The sequence below is a fragment of the Rosa chinensis genome, chromosome 2 (assembly GCF_002994745.2).
Source record: "Rosa chinensis cultivar Old Blush chromosome 2, RchiOBHm-V2, whole genome shotgun sequence".
NCBI lineage: Eukaryota > Viridiplantae > Streptophyta > Magnoliopsida > Rosales > Rosaceae > Rosa > Rosa chinensis.
The window spans coordinates 45,230,206-45,252,574 of record NC_037089.1 but is presented as its reverse complement, the minus strand read 5'-3'; the positions used below and the strand labels follow the sequence as shown (position 1 = coordinate 45,252,574).

The 22,369-nt window shown below is 37.0% G+C and overlaps 3 protein-coding genes and 1 long non-coding RNA gene across 4 annotated transcripts; all 4 read left to right on the top strand.

Moving 5' to 3' along the window:
* Window positions 1-1,861: 1,861 nt before the first annotated feature.
* LOC121051642 lies at window positions 1,862-3,065 on the top strand. Its single transcript, XR_005806321.1, has 3 exons — window positions 1,862-1,943; window positions 2,794-2,861; window positions 2,948-3,065. It is a non-coding gene; the product is annotated as an uncharacterized LOC121051642 (long non-coding RNA).
* A 379-nt stretch (window positions 3,066-3,444) lies between these two features.
* LOC112184368 lies at window positions 3,445-6,359 on the top strand. The gene is made up of 5 exons (XM_024322627.1): window positions 3,445-4,882; window positions 5,006-5,592; window positions 5,674-5,903; window positions 6,016-6,121; window positions 6,204-6,359. Exons 1-5 carry the CDS (start codon window positions 3,445-3,447, stop codon window positions 6,357-6,359), a joined length of 2,517 nt encoding a protein of 838 aa, XP_024178395.1.
* A 3,465-nt stretch (window positions 6,360-9,824) lies between these two features.
* On the top strand, window positions 9,825-19,560 carry LOC112186344. The gene is made up of 6 exons (XM_040513422.1): window positions 9,825-10,063; window positions 10,194-10,367; window positions 10,455-10,562; window positions 10,657-10,726; window positions 10,814-10,912; window positions 19,273-19,560. Exons 1-6 carry the CDS (start codon window positions 9,825-9,827, stop codon window positions 19,366-19,368), a joined length of 786 nt encoding a protein of 261 aa, XP_040369356.1. The 3' UTR covers window positions 19,369-19,560.
* A 2,128-nt stretch (window positions 19,561-21,688) lies between these two features.
* On the top strand, window positions 21,689-22,018 carry LOC112184367 (auxin-responsive protein SAUR63). The gene has a single exon (XM_024322626.1). It carries the CDS (start codon window positions 21,689-21,691, stop codon window positions 22,016-22,018), a length of 330 nt encoding a protein of 109 aa, XP_024178394.1.
* The last annotated feature ends 351 nt before the right edge of the window (window positions 22,019-22,369 follow it).

The following is a 22,369-nucleotide window of genomic DNA, read 5'->3' as shown; positions in this document are numbered from 1 at the left end:
CAGAAAACTAAGACGACAGATATCTGAAAGAACTGATAAATTCGCATGAAAAAGTGGAAAATTAGGACAACATTCATATGTTGTCTGAGTAAACGGGAAACAAGTGGAAAATTAGGACAACATTCATATGATGTCTGAGTAAACGGGAAACAAACCCTAATTAATCTAAAGTATATATTCCATCGCTCCCTCTTGGCTATAACTCGGGCTTTCCCACTCATTTTGCTAGCTAGGACCTTTCCCTTAGCTGAAAAAAAACAAAAAAAAACTAACCCTAGATCTAAAAACACAATTACGACGCGTCTCTCTCTTAGTCAATCTCTCCCTCGCACGCTCTCACTCTCATGAACCTCAATCCCTCAATCCACCCTCAATCCCTTTCACCCTCTCAAGCTCAAAGACACTCTCATCCCCCTGCGATTCCGGCAAAGCAAGTTTGGGTATGGAAGTTTTGGGTAAAGAAGTTTGTGGGTAAAGTAAGTTCGGGTAAGCGATTTCGGCAAATTAGCTTTGGGTATACAAGTTTTCTGAAACCTGTCTCTCAACAAGAACACAGTGTGACCAAATTTGCTTCACTTGCCCAGTTTTAAGGTTTGAATCATATGAACTCTTATTGTCAGTTCACTCTTTTGATTGTTGATGTTCTGGAGAGACAAAGCACCTAGCCTTTCATTGTGGCTTGATAATTATTGCCCCTAAACTCCGATTTTGTTTTCAATTTGATACTTTTGGACTGAAGGCACGCAAAAGCTTCTTCTTTTCATTTACAAAGAAACAAATCTTGCTTTCATTAATTTTATTTCTTTTCTTTTGTTGGAACCCTCCAGACCACAAGGTTGAACCTTTTGTCTTGTTCACCATGATTAGGTTTGATTAAGACTAGAAAGCCACCGCCAAAGTTATTTCTTTAATCTTCCAAGCCTTTCAACTTGTTATGTTGGCTTCTGCCAACACTTTGATTCTTTATGTTTTTTGACAAACGCATGACTGACAGAGCTTTCATGTAACGCAGGAACCATCTCCAAGCACCTCTTGAGTATACAAGTTCGGGTTATTGCTCGGTCGGTCGCACTCTGCAATTTTCGGCTTATCTTTTTATCCCTCTTGCCTTGGAAGTTCTTCTTTGTTTTTAATTTCATCAAGTCTTGATGGGTTCTCTGATATAATAGGTTCTTTGTTTTTAATTGCATCTGGATCTGAATATTGTCTCCATTTGAGTTCTTATGGGTTCGATTATTGCGGATTTTGTTTGAAGTTGCAGTCTTTGGATGGAAATTGGGGGTTTTTAGTTGTTTTGCTTTTTGGTGACATTGGGTTTTTGGACTTGGTTGTTTGATCTTCCGTTGTGGAAATTAATATGGGTTTGCTTTTTTGCTTCATTGTTCATGCTTTCGGTGATAAGGGTGTTAATTTGTTTATTATTGTTTGTTTGTTTGATATGCAATTGGTGGTGGCAAATTCTGAAGGTATCAAACTATATATAGACTTCTTCATCTGAGTTGTTAGTTCAACATACATTAATGAGTGATTTGGACTATTTCATGGAGTGTCAAATATGGCATCAAGGTCTCAGTCCTGACTTCATTTTCTGGAAATATCAATTTCTTTTTTCTAAAATAGACTCTTGATTTTGAAGATCCGAGGAAGAGTTATTACTGCGTTGGTTTTGCTTTTGAGTTATTCTGTCCATTAATCTCTGTTAATGGATTGTGTTCAATGAGAAATCTACAAAAGACATTAATATAAAAAAATGCCTCCTTTTACGGTACTTGTTCTCTTTTAGCCTTTTTTTGTCGCCTTCAAACCTTTAATTTCACTTGCTTTTGGTTTGCTGTTTGTTGGTGATTTTAGGCTGCGAAAAGGTTTCTGCAGTAGCTTGAAGCTCTGGAGTGATCCCTATAGGAAAATTCTTTTGGTGGTATCTAAATCCACAAGACTACAAGGTAATGCCTGAGGAATATAAACTATTCAATTACACAAAATATTTTAATGTAACATTTGTGTGAAAATGTTACAGTTTCAGGCTCATCCAGTTTCTTGCATTATTGAATGGAATTGATTTGATTTACAACGTTAGTAGTATTCCTTCTTCAAGGTACAATACTTATGTAGTGGATGGAACAAAATTAATGAGTTAAAACTTAAAACTGTTGAATATAACTATGTCTGTAAACTTAGCTAGTATTCTTGATAAAATTCTTTTGTCTGATATTCATTTGCTTTTCAAAAGTATTATCCTGTTTTGAAACATTGTGTCCAGCGTTCTTTCTGTTTTGATTTTTAATTAATTAATTTATCTTAATTAATCCATTATTGAGTCTTTAGAATATGGCAACAGGCATTGGATTGAGATACTACAACTACGAACAGTTAGGAGTTTTGGAGTTTTGAGTATTGGTACCCTTATACATTTGACTTTTGGAAACCTACTACCAATTTCTTTTTATCGTTACTGATTTTGGTCCTAAGATCAATAACATACACTCAAGTTTCTTGCAGTTGTGAAACAAATGCAATACCAATACGAATTTATTGATCATGATAATTTATGCAGAATTTTTCTTTGAGAACAACAAGCTTCTACAGTCCATTTATAAGTGATAGATTATAATATTTAGGTACAGTTTATTTTCTAATGTATGTTTGAATATATGTCAATGCATTCTAAGATTTCTAAACTGCATCCTTCTTACTATTAAGTTAGTGCTGATGCAACTTTATTTCGCATCTTTTACATTCACTCATTTCTCTTTTTTTTTTTTCTTTTAAATTGTTTCTTCTTATCATGTGCAGAGACCTGATAAACAAGAACCCATCTCTAACACAAGACACAGTTCCACAAGTGATAGAGTAGACAAAAGGTATGAGTATCCTAATCTCTTGTAGTCCATAAATTGCTGCTCCAAGAAGTCATGGATAGGTGCTAACTTTTTTTGGAATTCTGCAGAAATTGCCTTGCAGCACAGCTCTCTTCTTTCGATATCATTGCTATTGTTATTGCTGTAGTGAAAGGTTGGAGTACTGGGAGTGGTGATTAGCTAGGCTGTGACTTGAGCAAATTAAGATAAGCGATAATCTTCTGGTATGTTTTACGTGAATAGCATAGTTGGTTTGTTAAATTAGCTAATTGGTATGTTCATGAATTTAGTTGGTTGTTTGTATCTGTTTATATGCATGTGGTGACCTAGTTTGAAGATGCTATGATGATGCTAAATTTAGCTCCTAGCTGTTGAATATGTGTATATATATGGAAAAATGATTGATGGTATAGAATTGAATTATGCTGATCCTAAGTGATAGTTTAACCAATTGGTATGTTTATGAATGAAGTTGGTTCTATGTAGCTATATATACATATACATTATATATAGATGTATGAGTTCAGTGCTCTATGATCCTAGGTCGTAGTTTAGTTCCTAATTGTTGTTTTTGTGTGTGTATAAGATGGAAAAAGGATGGATGCATGCTGATAGGAGATCGCTGAGGTTTCAAATAGGGTTTGAGGATTTTCTTAAGTTTGCTTCAGCGAACGCTGCTGACAAATCAAATATCTGCTGTACTTGTTTAAAGTGTTGTAACACTAATGGATTTTCCATTGGAGTTATTAAGGACCATGTATTTTTTAATGGCATTGTGACTAGTTATAAGAATTGGAAATGGCATGGAGAACCTTCTGTCAAGGATACCGATAGAGCAGGTGAATCTGAAATAGTAGATATGAATTGTAACCAAGATATGGGGGAAAGTGAAGATGAGGAGATATCTAGTGACTCGAATGAGTTTCTAAGGTTTGTGGAAGATGGAGATGAACCTTTGTACCCCGGTTGTACAAAGACAACAAAGCTGAACTGTCTTATTCAAACGTTCAACTTGAAAGCAAAACACGGAATGAGTGATGCTTGTTATTCCGACATGCTAGTCATGATTGGCATATTGCTTCCCGAAGGGAATGAGGTACCCGGTTCTCTATATGAGGCTAAAAAAACACTTGCAACATTAGGGATGGAGTATGAAAGGATTCATGCTTGTCCAAATGACTGCATGTTGTATAGAGGTCAGCATTCTAAAGCTACAAGCTGTCTGATCTGTGGTGAATCACGATGGAAACTGGGAAGGGATAAAGTTGAGAAGGAAGGGGTGCGTGGGAAGGTATTATGGTACTTCCCACCAATCCCAAGATTCAAAAGGATGTTCCAATCAACGAAGACAGCAAAGGACTTGACTTGGCATGTTGAGAATAGGAAAAAAGATGGCATGATGCGGCATCCATCAGATTCACCGACCTGGAAATTGATCGACACAAAGTGGCCAGAATTTGGTAGAGAAGCTAGGAACCTTCGTTTAGCCCTTTCCTCAGATGGGTTTAATCCCCATAGTTCTTTAAGTAGTCGGTACTCTTGCTGGCCGGTTATCCTCATTACGTATAACCTTCCTCCATGGTTATGCATGAAGAGGAAGCACATGATGTTAACATTGTTAATATCTGGACCGAAACAGCCTGGAAATGATATTGACGTGTATTTACAGCCATTAATAGATGATTTGAAACAACTGCGGCAGGGAGTTGAAGGTGTGTACGATGCTGTAAGAGAAGAGTCATTTACACTCAAGGCAGTCCTACTTTGGACTATTAATGATTTTACTGCATATGGGAACCTCTCTGGCAGTATTATCAAAGGATATAATGCTTGTCCTATTTGTGTCGACGAAACCCGACCATATAGGTTGAAACATAGTAAGAAAATGGCATTTATGAGGCATCGCCGTTTTTTGCCGAGACATCATCCATATCGCAAGCAAGCTGCTGCCTTCGACAATACCATAGAGGAAGATGTTTCCCTTTCACCATTAAGTGGAGACCAAGTGTTGTCAAGAGTTGAATGTTTAAACACAAGGTTTGGGAAAAAAAACCCTTCTGCCCCTTACAAGGGTGCTGAAGAGACTAGACCTTGCTAGAAAAAGAAATCAGTTTTCTTTGAACTTGATTACTGGAAACATCTTCCAGTACGACATATTCTTGATGTGATGCACATTGAGAAGAATTGCTGCGATGCTATAATTGGTACCCTCTTGAACATTCCTGGGAAGACAAAGGATGGAGCTGCTTCTCGTTTGGACATGGTTGATATGGGCATCAGAACTGATTTGAAGCCTACACCTGGTCCAAAAAAGGCCAAGTTACCTTTAGGTAGTTGGAATTTGCGGGTAGAAGAGAAGAAAATAATGTGCAATTCATTTTTTGGTATGACGGTTCCTGTGCGTTTCTCTTCAAATGTGAGGAATCTGGTCTCGATGGAAGATTTAAGACTGGTTGGTCTTAAATCACATGATTGTCATACGGTGATTCAGTTTCTTCTCCCAATTGCAATAAGATCAGTTTTAGAGAAGCCGGTTAGGTATGCAATTATTCGGTTTTGTCTATTCTTTAAGGCAATTTGTAGTAAAGTCATAGATGTTTCAAGACTTAAACAAATGCAAGCAGATTTGGTTGATACAGTTTGTTTGCTGGAAAAGTTCTTCCCACCTTCCTTTTTTGACGTAATGATTCATTTAACAGTTCATCTTGTTAGAGAAGTTGAGTGGTGTGGTCCGGTATTTTTCCGATGGATGTACCCCTTTGAGAGGTACATGAAAGTGTTCAAAGGGTATGTGCGAAATCGACAATTTCCTTAGGGGTATATTGCTGAGAATTATATTGTTGAAGAAGCTATAGAGTTTTGTTCAGATCGTATCCTTGAAGAAGATGCTACCACTGTGGGAATTCCCTCTACAAGCCAACCTGAACACTACAAACAGTGCAAACCATTATCAGGCGCAACCATGGTAGCAGTTTATGGAAAGGAGTTGATGCTAGCACACCTTTGTGTATTACGAAATACTGAAGATGCTCAGCCATACTTCATGTAAGTGTTTTCAACACTAGCTATCATTTTTTTGGTTTTGTCATTTCAATACCTACAATCATTTATGCATTTGATTAATCTTGCTGATTGGTTATCTTATTCTTCTACTTAGGGAGCATATGCAATTGTTGGAGTTAACATTCCCTAGATTCAAGAAGAACCATAAGTGGATGAGAGAAAAACAGAACAAGACATTTGGGGACTGGTTAAAGGAGAGGGTAAGTTCATTTTGCACCAGTAATGGTGTAAGTGTACTTTTTAGTTTGCAAACGAAATGATGTTTCCAAATCCATTTTACAGGTTGCAAATCAAATGAGGTTTCTAGACAATGATGTTTCGGAAACAATAAGGTGGATGGCTGGTGGCCCAAAAAATGAAGTGCCAAGTTTTGCTTCATACCATGTCAATGGAGTTGACTTCAACACCAAAGACCGGGACAGTATTCGAACAGTTTAGAATAGTGGAGTTTTTTTGGTTGCCGATGCAATGCAAGTTGCAAGTGCCAAGGATCAAAACCCAAGGACTAATGATATGGACTTCTATGGTGTTATAAAAAGTATATGGGAGGTAGACTACTATAAGTTTAGGATACCAGTGTTCAAATGTGATTGGGTAGAGAGTACTAGGGGCGTAAAAGTAGACGAACTGGGGTTTACTTTAGTGAAACTGAATAGGATAGGCCATGTGAATGACCCTTTTGTTTTAGCTACACACGTTAAGCAGATTTTCTATATTGAAGACCCCATCAATGCCGAATGGTCAGTTGTTTTGATGTGCCCAGATAAAGACTACTATGGGGTTGATGATGAAGAGGAGTTGCATGACATAAAAGTAGAAGAAAGTCCATTTGTTCCCACAATGCCATCAGTTGATACCTTTGATGATGTAGATGGTCATCAGCCTAGCATACATATGCGAGATGGCGATGAGGGAATATGGGTTGAGAATGAAAGCTTGCCTCATGATTGATGGGAATAGGTAGCTCATAGGGTTATCATATTTTTTATATTTATGCTTATTAGGGTTTAGGGTTTATTTCCAGAATTCTTGCTTTTAGCTATTAAAGTTATAAGGTGATGAAATATATTTGACATAATCATTTATCTATATTACCTCAGTGTGCTTTTTCATAATATATCAGCCATTAATTATCATGTAGCTGACCAGATTTTCTTATACATTTCAGATCATGGCACCAAAGAATAGAGCAGCAGCTGCTAAAGCTATCGCTTTAAGAATGAAAGTTGTGCAAATGAAGAGGGCTAAACCTAAGGATATAGAGTCGGCAACTTCACTATTGAAAACGTCTGTGTCTAACAAGAAGTCTGCATCTCCAAATAAGAAGGATGTGTCCCAAAAGAAGAGGACTTTGTCGCCAAAGAATAAGGCTGGATCCCCAAAGAAGAGGACTTTGTCGCCAACGAAAAAGGCTGCATCCCAAAAGAAGAAAGGCACATCCTGTTCTACTGCTCGATCTATGAAGGATGTGTCAAGTAGTAAATCTGGAAAGATTGTTAAGTCCACTAAGAGGGTACAGAGAGCAGCAGCTAGTAATGAGGAAGATATCAACGTAACAGGTGGTTTGAGGCTGCTAAAGCGAGGAATGGTGACAATGAGTCACATTACAAGGCGGCTGATCAGAGGGAAGCGGCTAACTGTGGAGATTAATGATAAAGGGGAACCAATTGGTAAGGCTGCAAAAGAAATGCAATCTTACATTGGGGTCTTAGCACGTACAAAGATCCCCATTATCATTGGTGATTGGAGAGAAGTGGACCCAGATGAAAAACAGAAAATATGGGAATCGATTGAGGTATTTATATTATCCCTTAAACTAACCTTATAGCTTTGAGTTTCACTAGTTTTATATGTAAACTAACCTTATTGCTTCTGTTTTAATGCAGGAGGCATTTGTGATTCCTAAAGAATGTAGGAAATTGGTGATATCCTCCGTTGCAACCAAATGGCGGGAGTTCAAAAGCAAACTGACTAACAAGTACATTATACCTTTTATCGATACACCTGAGCTGTTGGAAAATCCTCCAGATGACTATCGATGCATTAACAAGGAACATTGGGAACAATTTGTTGCTGAAAGGATTTCTGATGCATTTCAGGTTTGTGAACTCTCACAAACTAAGTCCATCTGTTGGTTTTAGTTTTGCTGTGTTGAATAAGCTGAATCCAATTTTGTTCCTAATCATTTTCTTTGTAGGAGCTGCGTGAAGCCCAAATGGAAAAAAGAAAGGAAAACAAGTATCCTCGCCGTAACATAAATTTGCTGGGTACAACGTGATGTTGTTCAACTCCTAATATGTTTATCATGTGTCATAGTCTGCAACAACCCCGATAGAGGAACTCGATCGTGCAACAATGTGGGTGAAAGCACGGCAAGACAAGAATGGTAACTTCAAAGCAGTTGAGGTGCAGGAGAAGGAAGGCCAATAAAATTTGCTGGGTACAACGTGATGTTGTTCAACTCCTAATATGTTTATCATGTGTCATAGTCTGCAACAACCCCGATAGAGGAACTCGATCGTGCAACAATGTGGGTGAAAGCACGGCAAGACAAGAATGGTAACTTCAAAGCAGTTGAGGTGCAGGAGAAGGAAGGCCAATAAAATTGTAAGTCATTTTATGGTACTTTCATGGATGATATTGGTATTTTACAAGAATTACATCCTGAATCATAAGTGTGTTTATATATTTGTGTCAGCAAAAGTTAAAGCAGAAAGAGTCTGATGGATCGATTACCACACAAGGTTCTGATGATGTGCTCACTTTGGCGTTGGGGAGACCCGAGCATCCTGGTAAGGTACGAGGAGTTGGAGGTTATATCAAACCAGCTTCATTCTTTGACCTGCCTAAAAGGCGAAAGAAAAGTGTTGAAGAGACAGTGCGGAAAAATGTGAAGCTGATATTAGAGGAAGAGAAAGAAACCATCCTTGCAAATGAAAGAGCTTTATGGCAGCAGGAGAGAGAAAGAGTGGTTGCTGAGGAGCGTGCCTATTGGACAGCCAAGTTTGAAGAATTGGCGGCAAAGATTGATGGAAAGAAGCTGCCATTAGAGTCACCAAAACTAGTCACACCCCTTCAAGATCCTGGTTCAGGACAAGGGAGTTGTTCCCGACATGCTGAGAAAGTTATGCAGAATAATCCGGACGGTGAGCTCAATGCAGTGAAGAAGAGGTTGGTTTTAAATGATGATGCAGCTGGAGTGTTAGTTGAAGAGAACCATGAAGTTCCTGAAGGGAACCACAAAGTAACGGCAATAATCGAGGAGGAAGTTAGAGACATCATGGCTCCCACAACTTCAGCAAATGATAATTTGGTAACACCATTATTCCCTTCATTTATCTTTTTTCTCATTTCCTATAGTTTGCAGCTTTAGTGGAACTATTAATGAAACTAAAATATATGAACTAATTGTTTATTTTCATTATTTGTCTTAGGAGACGACTGCTGCGGTCCATGAGTGTGAACTGGCAGTAGATAGGGTGGACAACATTGTTGCTATTGGAACAATTATTCAAGTAAATGTTGCATCGAGTGATCAGCTGATACTTGGTGTTCCATTGGGAAAGGAAAATATGTGCGTCTCAATTGTTCGAGCCATTGTTGATGATGCCCTGTTACCTATTCCAGTGAAGGATCAGATTGTCACTGTCTGCGACGCTATTGGTACTTGTGTTGCCTGGCCAAGAAACCTGGTTGTTATCCCTGGAGAAAAGGCACCCCCTAAAGCCATTCAGCAGAAGCTAATCAATCAGTCTTATGTTTAGCTAGTTTGAAAATGGTTTTCTTCAATATGCAATTTTGTTTATGTACTATTGTAATATGTTAATCTGGGAAAAGTTGATAACATGTAGTCTTATTGGTTTACACAACTAGAAAAAAAATCGTGCTAATACTAAGAAGAGAATGAGAGATGTATTTGATGACAATGAAGACCTTGAAAACTTGCCACCGAATCTGCCAACGACATTAAAGGATTTGTGCACGTGGGGGAACAATTTCCTTAGAGATGGGGTCACCATCCACACAACATTTGCTGCAGACCTTTTCGACCGTTCAAAGAAAGTCTGTCTGTTTAGAAGTGATCTCTATACCATGGCCAACAAGCTAGAAGTATCAAATTATGTACTTGTGTTTTACATGAGGTAAGGAATTATTAAAGCAAGTTGGGTGCATATAGTCAATAATTCATTATACGATTGAATTTTGATTGGCATGTATCACTGTTTCTTTTGAAGTACTTTTAATAGTTTCATATTCCAAAATAATTTGTAGCTACCTTCATGAAGTCTTGAAGAAGTGTAAGATGGTGGATATGGTTGCCTTTGTCGATCCTGATCAGACTGGTACACTTGGGTGCGGAAATCTCACTGAAATGGCTCGATCTTTGTCAGATCGCTATAGGCAAGGGAGGTTTGGGCAAATCTTTGTGGTTCCACATAACTCAGGGTACGTAAAAATTAAAGCATCTGGTCTGCCAAGTTATATTGTTAATGGTAATTAACAGAATTTTTTTTTTTTAATGTTATCCCATAGTGCTCATTGGATGTTGACGGTTGTGAACCCAAATGAAGAAGTCGTGCACTTCATGGATCCACTTAAAAGGCGACTCGATACTGGGGAATGGAAATCTATTGTCAACAAGTAAGTGTCTAATATTGTACTATAGTGATTGATCAGTTTGTGTTACTGGTTCATGTACTGGACTTGTTTACTAATTATCATTTTCTGTTTGAAGCTCCATTAAAATCTATAATGCTCACAAGAATCGGAAAGGAAGGAAAGTAATTCAATGGAAGAATCTTGCTGTGAGTCGGTTGAACTTTTTGTAGTGGTTAGTTTTATGTACTTCATTGTATATTTCACCTTCGATTACCTTAATTCTTTATTTTCAGGGTATTCCGGAGCAAAAAAATGACAAGACTTGTGCATATTTCATTATGCGTTACATGAAAGAAATTGTGGAGGACAAGAACTTGGATTTTAGTGTTAAGGTAAAATTGATCAACTGCTTACCTATGGACTTTATTGTTTAATGATATAGTGCATGCTTGATGCGCTTTTAGCAAGCGCATAATTTAACCCTGAAATGTCGTTAGTAATATAAGTAAGTAGGGATCGTTCTATTCCGGGGATTGAGGGTACACCTGTCAATGTAGGACAAACAAACAATTAAAATTAAAACAAAGTATAATATTCACAAAGATATTACAAAATATATACATATTTACGAAAAGGGGGGATTTTTGGTTTTTGGATTTTCGAAAATAAAACTAAGTTAACAAAATAATTAAAATGCAAAAACATCAAAATACGAATGGAATGAGAGAACAAAGATCAAAATCGAAACATATGATTAAAATTGATTCAAACCCTAATATTGTTCATCTAAGTCATGAGAGAGGAGTTGATCATGTGAAACGTTAAAAGCAAACAATTTCCCATATTTTACTTTTCAATGCTAATTAATCTAAGTGAAAGCACCTAGATTAATCCTATTAAACATGCAATCAAACCCTAGAAAGCTAGTCAATCATGTCATGTTTAACGCATTACACATAGAGAAAGGCTATCAACTCAAGTGTACAACTTAGTATGGAAAAGTCCACCTAATTGCAATCCTCGTTAATTAAATTCGATCTTTGTCCAAAACCTTTACTACTTTGGTTCAAGTTTACACAAAACGAAAAGTCGATTTCATGTTCTTAAACCTAGCAACAATTATGCATAAACCCTATAAGTGTCGACCCAAATAAGATTAATACACAAAGGATATCTATAATGCAAATTTAATTAAACAAACCCACATAAGCAACTCTCGAAGAACAATAATATGAATCTGAAAATTCTCAATTAATCATAAAAATTCCAGAAATTAATATTTGTTCAAACACATGTGTCAACTAGTTCATAACCAACGAAATTCAAAGCAAAGGTTACAAAGGAGAATCGGATTACACCGTGGATGAAGATGAGATGGATGATAAACGTTGTGGGCTCTTGAATCTTGAAAGCAAGCTTCAAGGATGGATATGGATGGTGATGCTCACAGCTTCTCTTCTTCTTCCTTTGGCCTTGCTTGAACTCGTGGAGATGACTAGAGGATGGATGGGAAAATGGAAGGGAAATAGAGAGACAAAGAAGATGGAATAGATGAAGGAATGTGTGTTATGGATTCAGAAATTGGTGATTGAGAGTGAGAGGAGAATGTGTTTAAATAGGGAAGAAAAAGAAGAATGAAATGATGAGATGAAGAAAAATAATGAAAGTGGAGTATGAAAGTGGTTTGTAAAATATGTAAAAGATGAGGTAATGATGAAAGCAAAGCATGAAGGTGAAGAAATGTGGAAGTGATGATGATGTTTTAGAGTAGAAAAATGTATCCAAGGAAAAAGAAATGCTTTCTTCATATGGGTGGGAAACATGAATATGTGGTGTTGAGCTGTTTTCAGGTCAGTTTCTTCCCCTTTATTCCTTCAATTATTTCTCCATCAAAACTTCAGAATGAGCCTTCGACTTCTTCATAAAAAATGTTCCAATATGAGTGTAGATCATCCTGAAAAATTTTCAGAGCTTTAATCCATGTGGTTGGGCCGGAAATGCTGCTGGACCTCTTACAGGTCCAGTTTTCCGGTTTTACTTCTGTAGAAAATTGGGCTGATTGTTTGAAGGCCTTCCACTCATATTTTTCTCTGGAACTCTTCATAAGAAATGATCATTTGGGTGTCTAGAATGGATCTGGAGAGTTTCAGCTCATTTCAAGTTCATTTGGTCAGGTGGCCGCTCCTTCTTCCTTGCTTGGCTCTGATTCTCCTAGCCGGAGTAAGAAAATATTCAAGGTTGACTTTTTAGTGCATTTTCATTCTTCTCCATCATTTCTAGGTAATTATGGACGTAACACTCATTTCTTCTTCATCTACTCCAATGTACCTAAAATTAGAAATTAAGTTAAAAATCGATTCGTTAAGGAATAACTAAGCAAAATGTGAGGAATTAACATTTAAAATATCACATTAAAATGCGCCTATCAAATTCCCCCACACTTAGCTTTTGCTAGTCCCTTAGCAAAACAAAACAAAAAAAATCCAAAACAGAACAAAGACTTGACAAAAAGCAAGTAAATGACTCTATTGCTCCTAACTGTTGTCTCAGAGACTCCAAACTCATGGCTTTCACGTTAAACACTTAATCAAAATCACAAAGATAATTCCATGGTTAATAAACCTGTGACATTCGTATGACTAAGTAAGATATGGAGAACTTAAGTTATACAGTGAATGATAGCATGTTTCGAACAAGTCCAATCCAAACTCACAGGGCATACTCTCGATTTTTCTCTCAGAAATGGCTATGCTTAAAAGCTTCACAATCAAGTATATGCAAGAGAACAAATTGTAAGGCAACAAACAGCTTGCATATTTCATCAATAAACACATTTTGTGAAGAATTTTTAAAGACCTCATGAAATGACTAAGTGCACAAATGGACCTAAACCATAAGCTCGACTGCGTAACTGACTCCACTAACCAAAGACTGCCCATCTCAAGGATCAAGTCAGCACTTAAAACAGGTTGTAATGGGGCTAAGCTAGGGTTTTCGAAATGAAGATTAAGGATAAAAAAAATCTTAAGGACCTAGCAGAGCATATAAGGACCACCTTATGTCATTATTTTTGTAGACCAAATATCATTGTTTTGGGCCAAACCTTCACTCTAACCAACATGAGAATGGACAAAGGCATAATTTTCAACTTTGAGCCTTCTACAAATTTGCAAGTCCAAAACCACACTTCAACATTTTCCCAAGAGTTTTCTTTTCAATTTTTCTTCTCTTTTGCCGCTTTTCTTTCTTTCTTTCTTTCTTTTTCAAGGCAAATTTTTTTTTTTTCTTGGATTTTCCCCACCCCACACTTGTCTTTCATCGTCACCCCTACATACTATGTCATGCTCTACTAAGTCCCTAGCACAAGGGTAGAGATATCCTGTACTAAGCTCATGGTAGGGTAGTGAGGGTGATGAAACAAAGGTTTTCAATGTAGGCTCAAAGGGGTTCATTCTAAAGAGTCCCACGACGGGCACTATTGGGGACACAAGCTTGTTTGGCTATGGTGGTTACCCTAATGCCTTCTATCCTATCCAAGATCAGGGCATATTATGGTATACAAGTTTTGACAGTCACAAAAGTCGAGTTCTAGTATTCTCTAGTCCATTAATATCTATGGCACATGATCATTGGATTTTCAAAGAAAGATGAGGTTTTGCAAATACAGCCATCAAAATTCTGAATTTATCAATAAGCACTTGAAAAGAAAGTATTTTAGCTCAACAACTCACTTAGGGTCAAATGAATTAGACTTAATCCTAGCATGCTTAATGAACCAATTTACAATCCTATCTCAAATCTTCATACAAGCATCACAATGTCGATTAACCACAGAATTCAATTAAGTCCTATTTCGATTGTGAAAACCTTCAGCCATGAATTCAAAGACATGTTCATCCTAGACGTTAAGAGCATCCTAAGACTCAAAAACAAAAACAAAAGCAACGATTTTTTTTTTAAATTTTTGACATTTTTCGAATTTTTTTTTTTGTATTTTTCAATATATATGACTCAAGATAAAAGTGTAAATCCCTTCCCCCACACTTAAATATTGCATTGTCCTCAATGTAATCAAGAATAAGCATGCAATGAAACACTTAAGCATATAGGGATGAAATAACTACTAAAACAAATAAGCAAAAAAATAAAAATAAAATAAAAGATAAGGATAAAGAAAGAAAATCTGATTTGCATGGGTTGCCTCCCAAGTAGCGCTTGGTTTTAACGTCTTCTCAGCCTAGACGTGGTTTCCTCTTGTCCTTAGTTGGTGGAGCCTTCAAAGCCTCCCTTTGGGTTTGGAATTGTGTTGCTCGGAAGCCTACCAGTTTCATGAAACTTGGTCATGAAGTCCACCACTTGTCCCATCTGCTTCTTAAGCTCAGCAATGTCCTTGGTATGGGCTTGTTGTCCTTGTAGCAAAGTCTGTGTGGCACTAGTCAATGCCTGAGTGGAATTAGTCAATGCCTCTATCGTCTTATCATAGTGAGAATTGGAATTCCCTACGTTGTGTTGAGGAGGCATGTAAGGTCTTTGATAGGGAGGTCCTTGAGGACGTTGGAAACTGCCACCAAGAGGGTTCTGAACATTTTCATTGTTCGTCCACTTGAAGTTGGGGTGGTCCCTCCATCCAGGGTTATAGGTATTCGAATATGGATCATACCTTGGACGTTGGGGACCCCCTTGGTTCCCTTGATAGCCTCCTATGGAATTCACATACTCCCAACCACCATTCTCACTTAGTTGAGGACATTGATCCGTAGGATGTCCTTGGGTAGAGCATACCCCACAAGCAGAGGGTCCTCCTTGTCCTTGAGTAGTCGCCACCTTGTTCACAAGAAGGGTGAGTTTGCTCAATTGATCTTCAATGGCAGGACTAGTGCTCACCTCATTTACCCTACGAGTGGTTTGTCTCACACCCTCATACTGTTGAGTATTTAGGGCACGATTTTCAATAAGTTCCCTCCCAGCTGCAGGTGACTTGTCCACAAAAGCTCCTCCAGCTGCAGCATCAAGCATTTGCCTCTCTAAGGGTAAGAGTCCTTCGTAAAAACATGTCAGTAGGGTCTCATCCTTCATCTGATGTTGAGGGCATTGTGCAAGTAAGGAATTGAACCTCTCATAGTAGGCACCATAGGACTCATCATGGGCTTGCTCAATTCCACTGATCTTCTTCCTGAGTGTGATGACCTTTGAAGCTGGGAAGTATTTTTCCAAGAAGGCCTTCCTCATTGTTTCCCATGAAGTAATACGTCCAGCAGGAATCTCATATAGCCAATCTTTGGCTCTGTCAGCTAAGGAGAATGGAAATGCCTTCATCTTCAGAATGTTTTCATCAGCTCCTTGTGGTTGCATGTTTGCACACACAGACTGAAATTCGCGGATATGCTTGTTAGCATCCTCCATATTAAGTCCATGGAAAATAGGGAGCTTGTGCAACAATCCACTCTTAAGCTCAAACTCTGCCTGTCTTCCTGCTGCAGGGGCAGGGTATACTATGCCTGTAGGGGGTCCTCCTTGGACAGCTGCTGTAGAGAGTTCCCTAATAGATGCCATTCTCTCTTCTTGGACTTCTTCAGGTGGTGGTGGAAGCGGTGGTGCAAGTAATGGTAGAGACGAAGTTGATGTAGGTGATGTGGATTCCTCTTCTTTTAACTCAAGAAGTGAAGGATTCTTCAAACGAGCAAGCCTTGCTTCAATTTCTTTTATTGTAGAGGGTCTAGAAGGCTTGGTCATTCATAGAAATCCTGAACATCAATAAGAATTAGAGAAGTTAGTAAAGTGTATAGTGAGGTAAAAACAAGTTAGTGATTTATACATCAACGTCACTATTATTTATACATCAACGTCACTATTCATATGTTACTATTCACGATTTTTACAAGTATAAAGAGAAGTATATATTACAAAAATATGCACAATCTTCACAAATGAACCACGTAAGAAATTTATACAAGTATAAAATGTACAAAACAACACAATTTACATGTGGAGGTTATGTTCAAGTGTATTATTATCTTTACAAATAAAGTTAATATCTTTATTGATTACAAGTTGTAAGTCGAGCCCAATAGAAACCACTACTATTGGTGAGATACGATCTAGGGATAGTCGCCTAGACATAAGTCGCTTTCCTTTGTTTCAGAAGGCTAGATGGCCAGATTAAGAGGTAAGTGAGAGGGAGGACTCATTTTGGTGACACTACGGAGGCTACTCCCTCATTGAGGTTTAGGCCCCTATTGGCTACTCCCACATTGTGGTTTACGCACGGTCTATAGTATCTCTGAGATCCAATTTGAACCCATCACCCAGGGTCTCAACCTAAGACACCATCTATATGCCCCTTACTCAGCTTGGAAATAACTCATGTGTTAGACAGTTCTCCAAATGTTAATAAAAGCCGCCCTCAACCTCATAAGACCTCAGAAAGGCACTAATGAAGGGTTAAGGCCAATATTAACAAAAGGGCCCTTATCTACTCATACGATTTTACACACTTATAATAATCAAGAAATTAACGAAATTTATAATTAATGCTTTACATTTCTTTTGTTTAGTAAGGTTAGACACATTATAAACAAAAACTTTCAAACAATACTATTAACAAAACGTCACAACTTAACCATTTTTTTTTTTTTTTTTTTTTCGAACACAACATATAAACAAAACAAATATTCACATATTCAACAAGTGATTTTTCAATCCCCGGCAACGGCGCCAAAAATTGATGCGCTTTTAGCAAGCGCATAATTTAACCCTGAAATGTCGTTAGTAATATAAGTAAGTAGGGATCGTTCTATTCCGGGGATTGAGGGTACACCTGTCAATGTAGGACAAACAAACAATTAAAATTAAAACAAAGTATAATATTCACAAAGATATTACAAAATATATACATATTTACGAAAAGGGGGATTTTTGGTTTTTGGATTTTCGAAAATAAAACTAAGTTAACAAAATAATTAAAATGCAAAAACATCAAAATACGAATGGAATGAGAGAACAAAGATCAAAATCGAAACATATGATTAAAATTGATTCAAACCCTAATATTGTTCATCTAAGTCATGAGAGAGGAGTTGATCATGTGAAACGTTAAAAGCAAACAATTTCCCATATTTTACTTTTCAATGCTAATTAATCTAAGTGAAAGCACCTAGATTAATCCTATTAAACATGCAATCAAACCCTAGAAAGCTAGTCAATCATGTCATGTTTAACGCATTACACATAGAGAAAGGCTATCAACTCAAGTGTACAACTTAGTATGGAAAAGTCCACCTAATTGCAATCCTCGTTAATTAAATTCGATCTTTGTCCAAAACCTTTACTACTTTGGTTCAAGTTTACACAAAACGAAAAGTCGATTTCATGTTCTTAAACCTAGCAACAATTATGCATAAACCCTATAAGTGTCGACCCAAATAAGATTAATACACAAAGGATATCTATAATGCAAATTTAATTAAACAAACCCACATAAGCAACTCTCGAAGAACAATAATATGAATCTGAAAATTCTCAATTAATCATAAAAATTCCAGAAATTAATATTTGTTCAAACACATGTGTCAACTAGTTCATAACCAACGAAATTCAAAGCAAAGGTTACAAAGGAGAATCGGATTACACCGTGGATGAAGATGAGATGGATGATAAACGTTGTGGGCTCTTGAATCTTGAAAGCAAGCTTCAAGGATGGATATGGATGGTGATGCTCACAGCTTCTCTTCTTCTTCCTTTGGCCTTGCTTGAACTCGTGGAGATGACTAGAGGATGGATGGGAAAATGGAAGGGAAATAGAGAGACAAAGAAGATGGAATAGATGAAGGAATGTGTGTTATGGATTCAGAAATTGGTGATTGAGAGTGAGAGGAGAATGTGTTTAAATAGGGAAGAAAAAGAAGAATGAAATGATGAGATGAAGAAAAATAATGAAAGTGGAGTATGAAAGTGGTTTGTAAAATATGTAAAAGATGAGGTAATGATGAAAGCAAAGCATGAAGGTGAAGAAATGTGGAAGTGATGATGATGTTTTAGAGTAGAAAAATGTATCCAAGGAAAAAGAAATGCTTTCTTCATATGGGTGGGAAACATGAATATGTGGTGTTGAGCTGTTTTCAGGTCAGTTTCTTCCCCTTTATTCCTTCAATTATTTCTCCATCAAAACTTCAGAATGAGCCTTCGACTTCTTCATAAAAAATGTTCCAATATGAGTGTAGATCATCCTGAAAAATTTTCAGAGCTTTAATCCATGTGGTTGGGCCGGAAATGCTGCTGGACCTCTTACAGGTCCAGTTTTCCGGTTTTACTTCTGTAGAAAATTGGGCTGATTGTTTGAAGGCCTTCCACTCATATTTTTCTCTGGAACTCTTCATAAGAAATGATCATTTGGGTGTCCAGAATGGATCTGGAGAGTTTCAGCTCATTTCAAGTTCATTTGGTCAGGTGGCCGCTCCTTCTTCCTTGCTTGGCTCTGATTCTCCTAGCCGGAGTAAGAAAATATTCAAGGTTGACTTTTTAGTGCATTTTCATTCTTCTCCATCATTTCTAGGTAATTATGGACGTAACACTCATTTCTTCTTCATCTACTCCAATGTACCTAAAATTAGAAATTAAGTTAAAAATCGATTCGTTAAGGAATAACTAAGCAAAATGTGAGGAATTAACATTTAAAATATCACATTAAAATGCGCCTATCAATGCTCTGTGCATATAACTTTCATATTTAATTTGCTGCATTTCCTTATTGCAGTGGGGAACGAGGTCAAATTTGGTTTACACAGACAAGGATATTGATGAGATCCGAGCGGAATGGGCTAAGCATGTTTTGAAGTTCCCAGAAAATTAAGTATCAGCCTATATATCTGCTTTTGTTTCTGGTAGCTTGATAACTTGCAGTAGTAGTGTCTAGGAACTGCTTTTGTGCATTTTGAAAGAACTGATCGAAAGTGTTGAACATTATAATGCATGCAGTTGCTGTAACTACTATGAATGCTACTAGGTTTTTGTCTTAGTTAGATTAGGATCCATGCAACAATGGCAGGGGTTAATGTAAAGGCTAGCATGCTAGCTAGTTTAATTAGTATTATGCTACTGATGGGAATGTATTTTGATGTGTTAATTGATGCAATGAGGAATTTGCAGATTTTAGATCTTCTAATATGCTTTTTTGATGACTAGTGTACAGAATGATGTTTGCTATATGCTTCAAATCCAACAAAATGCAGGTTTATGATATGTTGTATCACAAATACAGTAACAACATAAAAGAATATCTCTCTGTTGTTCCTTCATACTTGTAACAACAGAAAACTACAGTTTATTTCACTATCAAACAACAGAAAACTAAAGTTTATTTCACTATCAAACAACAGAAAACTGAAGTTTAATTCATTATCAAACTACAGAATACTTTTACCAGACAACAGAAAACTGAAGTTCAATTCACTATCAAACAATAGAAATACTTCTAACATACAACATAAAACTGAAGTTCAATTCATTATCAAACAACAGAAGTTCTTCAAACAAACAACAGAAATGCGTAGTTCATTTAATTATCACACAACAGAAGAGTGTGTTTTGACTGTTTTCGACCTCAATCAAACTACAGAACTATAAGATTACATATAGTTATATTGTCTACCAGACAACATAAATACTTAAAACTGTGGTTGGAATACAAGATAAAAGACATAAAAATAAAGTCTTAAAACTATTTAGACGACAGATGAGCATAATTTACCCAGTTATAAGTGATTTTCAAACAACAATTAAATGTCTTTGAAAATGCATTCAGACAACAGATTGTTAAACAAGCCTTTATTTTGGTAACTTTAGAAAACATATAAATGTGTTCTTATTACATGTCAGACAACAGCAGTTTTATTAAAACTGTAGTTTGTAGTCCATTTGAACAACATTAATCTGTCGTTGTATATGATTATCAATGACAGAAAGTCCCAAATCCTTTAGTGTTGGGTTGTTCTGACGACAGAGTCTTGTGAAACTTCTGTTGTCTGAGTGAGAAGAGATGACAGAGGATATCTGTCGTCTGATGCCGTAAGAGACGGCAGCTGGATAGACAACATATAATTTACATATCAGACGACAGATCTCATCTGTCGTCTGAAGGCTTTATTGGCATAGTGTGAATTAACATTATATATACTTGTGGCCATGTTTGGTTCGCGGAAATGAAGCGTCAGGAAACTTGTTCCTTTCTTGCGTTTGGGATGGAAAATGAAAAGAAATCGTTTCCTGAAGGAAGGGAAAATAAGGGGGAAAGTGGTTCCTTCCAAATCTGAAAGGAATCACTTTCTCTCCTTATTTCCTTGCATTTATTACTCACAACATATTATTTTACTATATTATTTATAAATTTTTTAACAACTTTCCTGATAATATTCCTTACGTTACCAAATATCGGAATGGAAAGTTGTTGGAAAATTTTATTTCCCTTCCCATGAGAAAGACAATTTCCTTTCCGTGAATCAAACGAGGCCTAAGACGCGACTAAGCAATTAAGCAACTAACTAACTTGTGTGCATTGGAAATTGCCCACCCATTTGAACTTTCTTGTAACGAAACCAGAATTTGTACTTTTGGAAAGGTACATCATGTAGGATTCCTACCAGAATGAATGAGTGGTACGTACGGAGGTTCAGAGAGGCCTTAACTTACTATGACCTAGCCTAGTAAACAACTCATAAGTAAGACCTCTTGATAGTGTCCTTATATGAAGAACCTGATATACACTAGAAGAAAGCATGTCCAAGATCAACTGCCGGTTGTCAAACATTGAAATCTTCTCCTTCTCCGTATAATCCAACATAACTAATCACACAGAATATTTTAATGCCATCGAAACTCACTAACATGAAGAAAGCTACATCAATGGAATTATTATTGGATATGTCTATATATTGGAAGCCCACCCCCATGTGTTCTCAATCTACCAGCTTAGCAATAACAGCATTCAAAAGATTAACACACCTTCTCTCTATAGCTGTGTTTTGTTGAACAAACTCAGCATATAATCTCCATGGACATTCTACTTAGTCCAAAGAAGCTCATCAAACTGACCAGGAACTTGCAGAAGCTACCAGTACTTATTGGGAGAAGGAAAACTTCATACCAAAGAGCTAGCAGCTGTCGACGGTAACAGGATGAATACTAGTACTGCAGATAAAGGCACCTTCGTTATCTACACCCTTGACAAGAGGCGCTTTGTGCTTCCCTTGTCCTATCTTTCTAACTACATTTTCCAAGAGCTATTCAAGATGTCTGAAGAAGAATTTGGAATATCGAGTAGTGATCCTATTGTTATCCCATGCGATTCACGCCTCATGGACTACATAGTCTCACTAGTGAAGCTTGGAATGAGTGTAGAGTTGGAGAAAGCTTTACTCAACTCTGTCATTAGAAGTAGTTGCTCCATATCTACTTTTGATCGTCGAGGACAGACAAGCCAACATTTACTCCTCTGTGGTTACTGAGTTCATACATCCACATATGTAATAGATACTTTTGTATCGAGAGAGTATTGGTTAGACAATACGTGGTAGGGGAGCATTACACCCAGAGGGGGTGCACTTCTACTTTTTCCAACGGCAACCACATATGTCACTGTTTTTGTTAATAAGGTTTGAAGTCAATATAAACTCTGTACAAACATAATGGAGAAAAACTAATGTTAAAATGACGTCTTCTCATCAATATCCAACTTTGTTAGGTGAGAATGTGAGATAGATCAATTATTTGTTTTCAACCTTGTAATTGAATACTAATTAACCTTGTTTCTTTCCATGACTGAATCTACTCTCTCAATTATTCCTCCACAGATCAAA

Excerpts from the sequence above, each read along its gene's own strand:
- LOC112184368 (XM_024322627.1), top strand. The coding sequence starts at position 3,445 with ATGGAAAAAGGATGGATGCATGCTGATAGGAGATCGCTGAGGTTTCAA. Across the intron at positions 5,904-6,015 it reads GATGCTCAGCCATACTTCAT|GGAGCATATGCAATTGTTGG; the intron begins GTAAGTGTTTTC and ends TCTTCTACTTAG. Across the intron at positions 6,122-6,203 it reads GGGACTGGTTAAAGGAGAGG|GTTGCAAATCAAATGAGGTT; the intron begins GTAAGTTCATTT and ends TCCATTTTACAG.
- LOC112186344 (XM_040513422.1), top strand. The coding sequence starts at position 9,825 with ATGAGAGATGTATTTGATGACAATGAAGACCTTGAAAACTTGCCACCG. Across the intron at positions 10,064-10,193 it reads GTACTTGTGTTTTACATGAG|CTACCTTCATGAAGTCTTGA; the intron begins GTAAGGAATTAT and ends AATAATTTGTAG. Across the intron at positions 10,563-10,656 it reads TGGAAATCTATTGTCAACAA|CTCCATTAAAATCTATAATG; the intron begins GTAAGTGTCTAA and ends TTCTGTTTGAAG.
- LOC112184367 (XM_024322626.1), top strand. The coding sequence starts at position 21,689 with ATGAATACTAGTACTGCAGATAAAGGCACCTTCGTTATCTACACCCTT.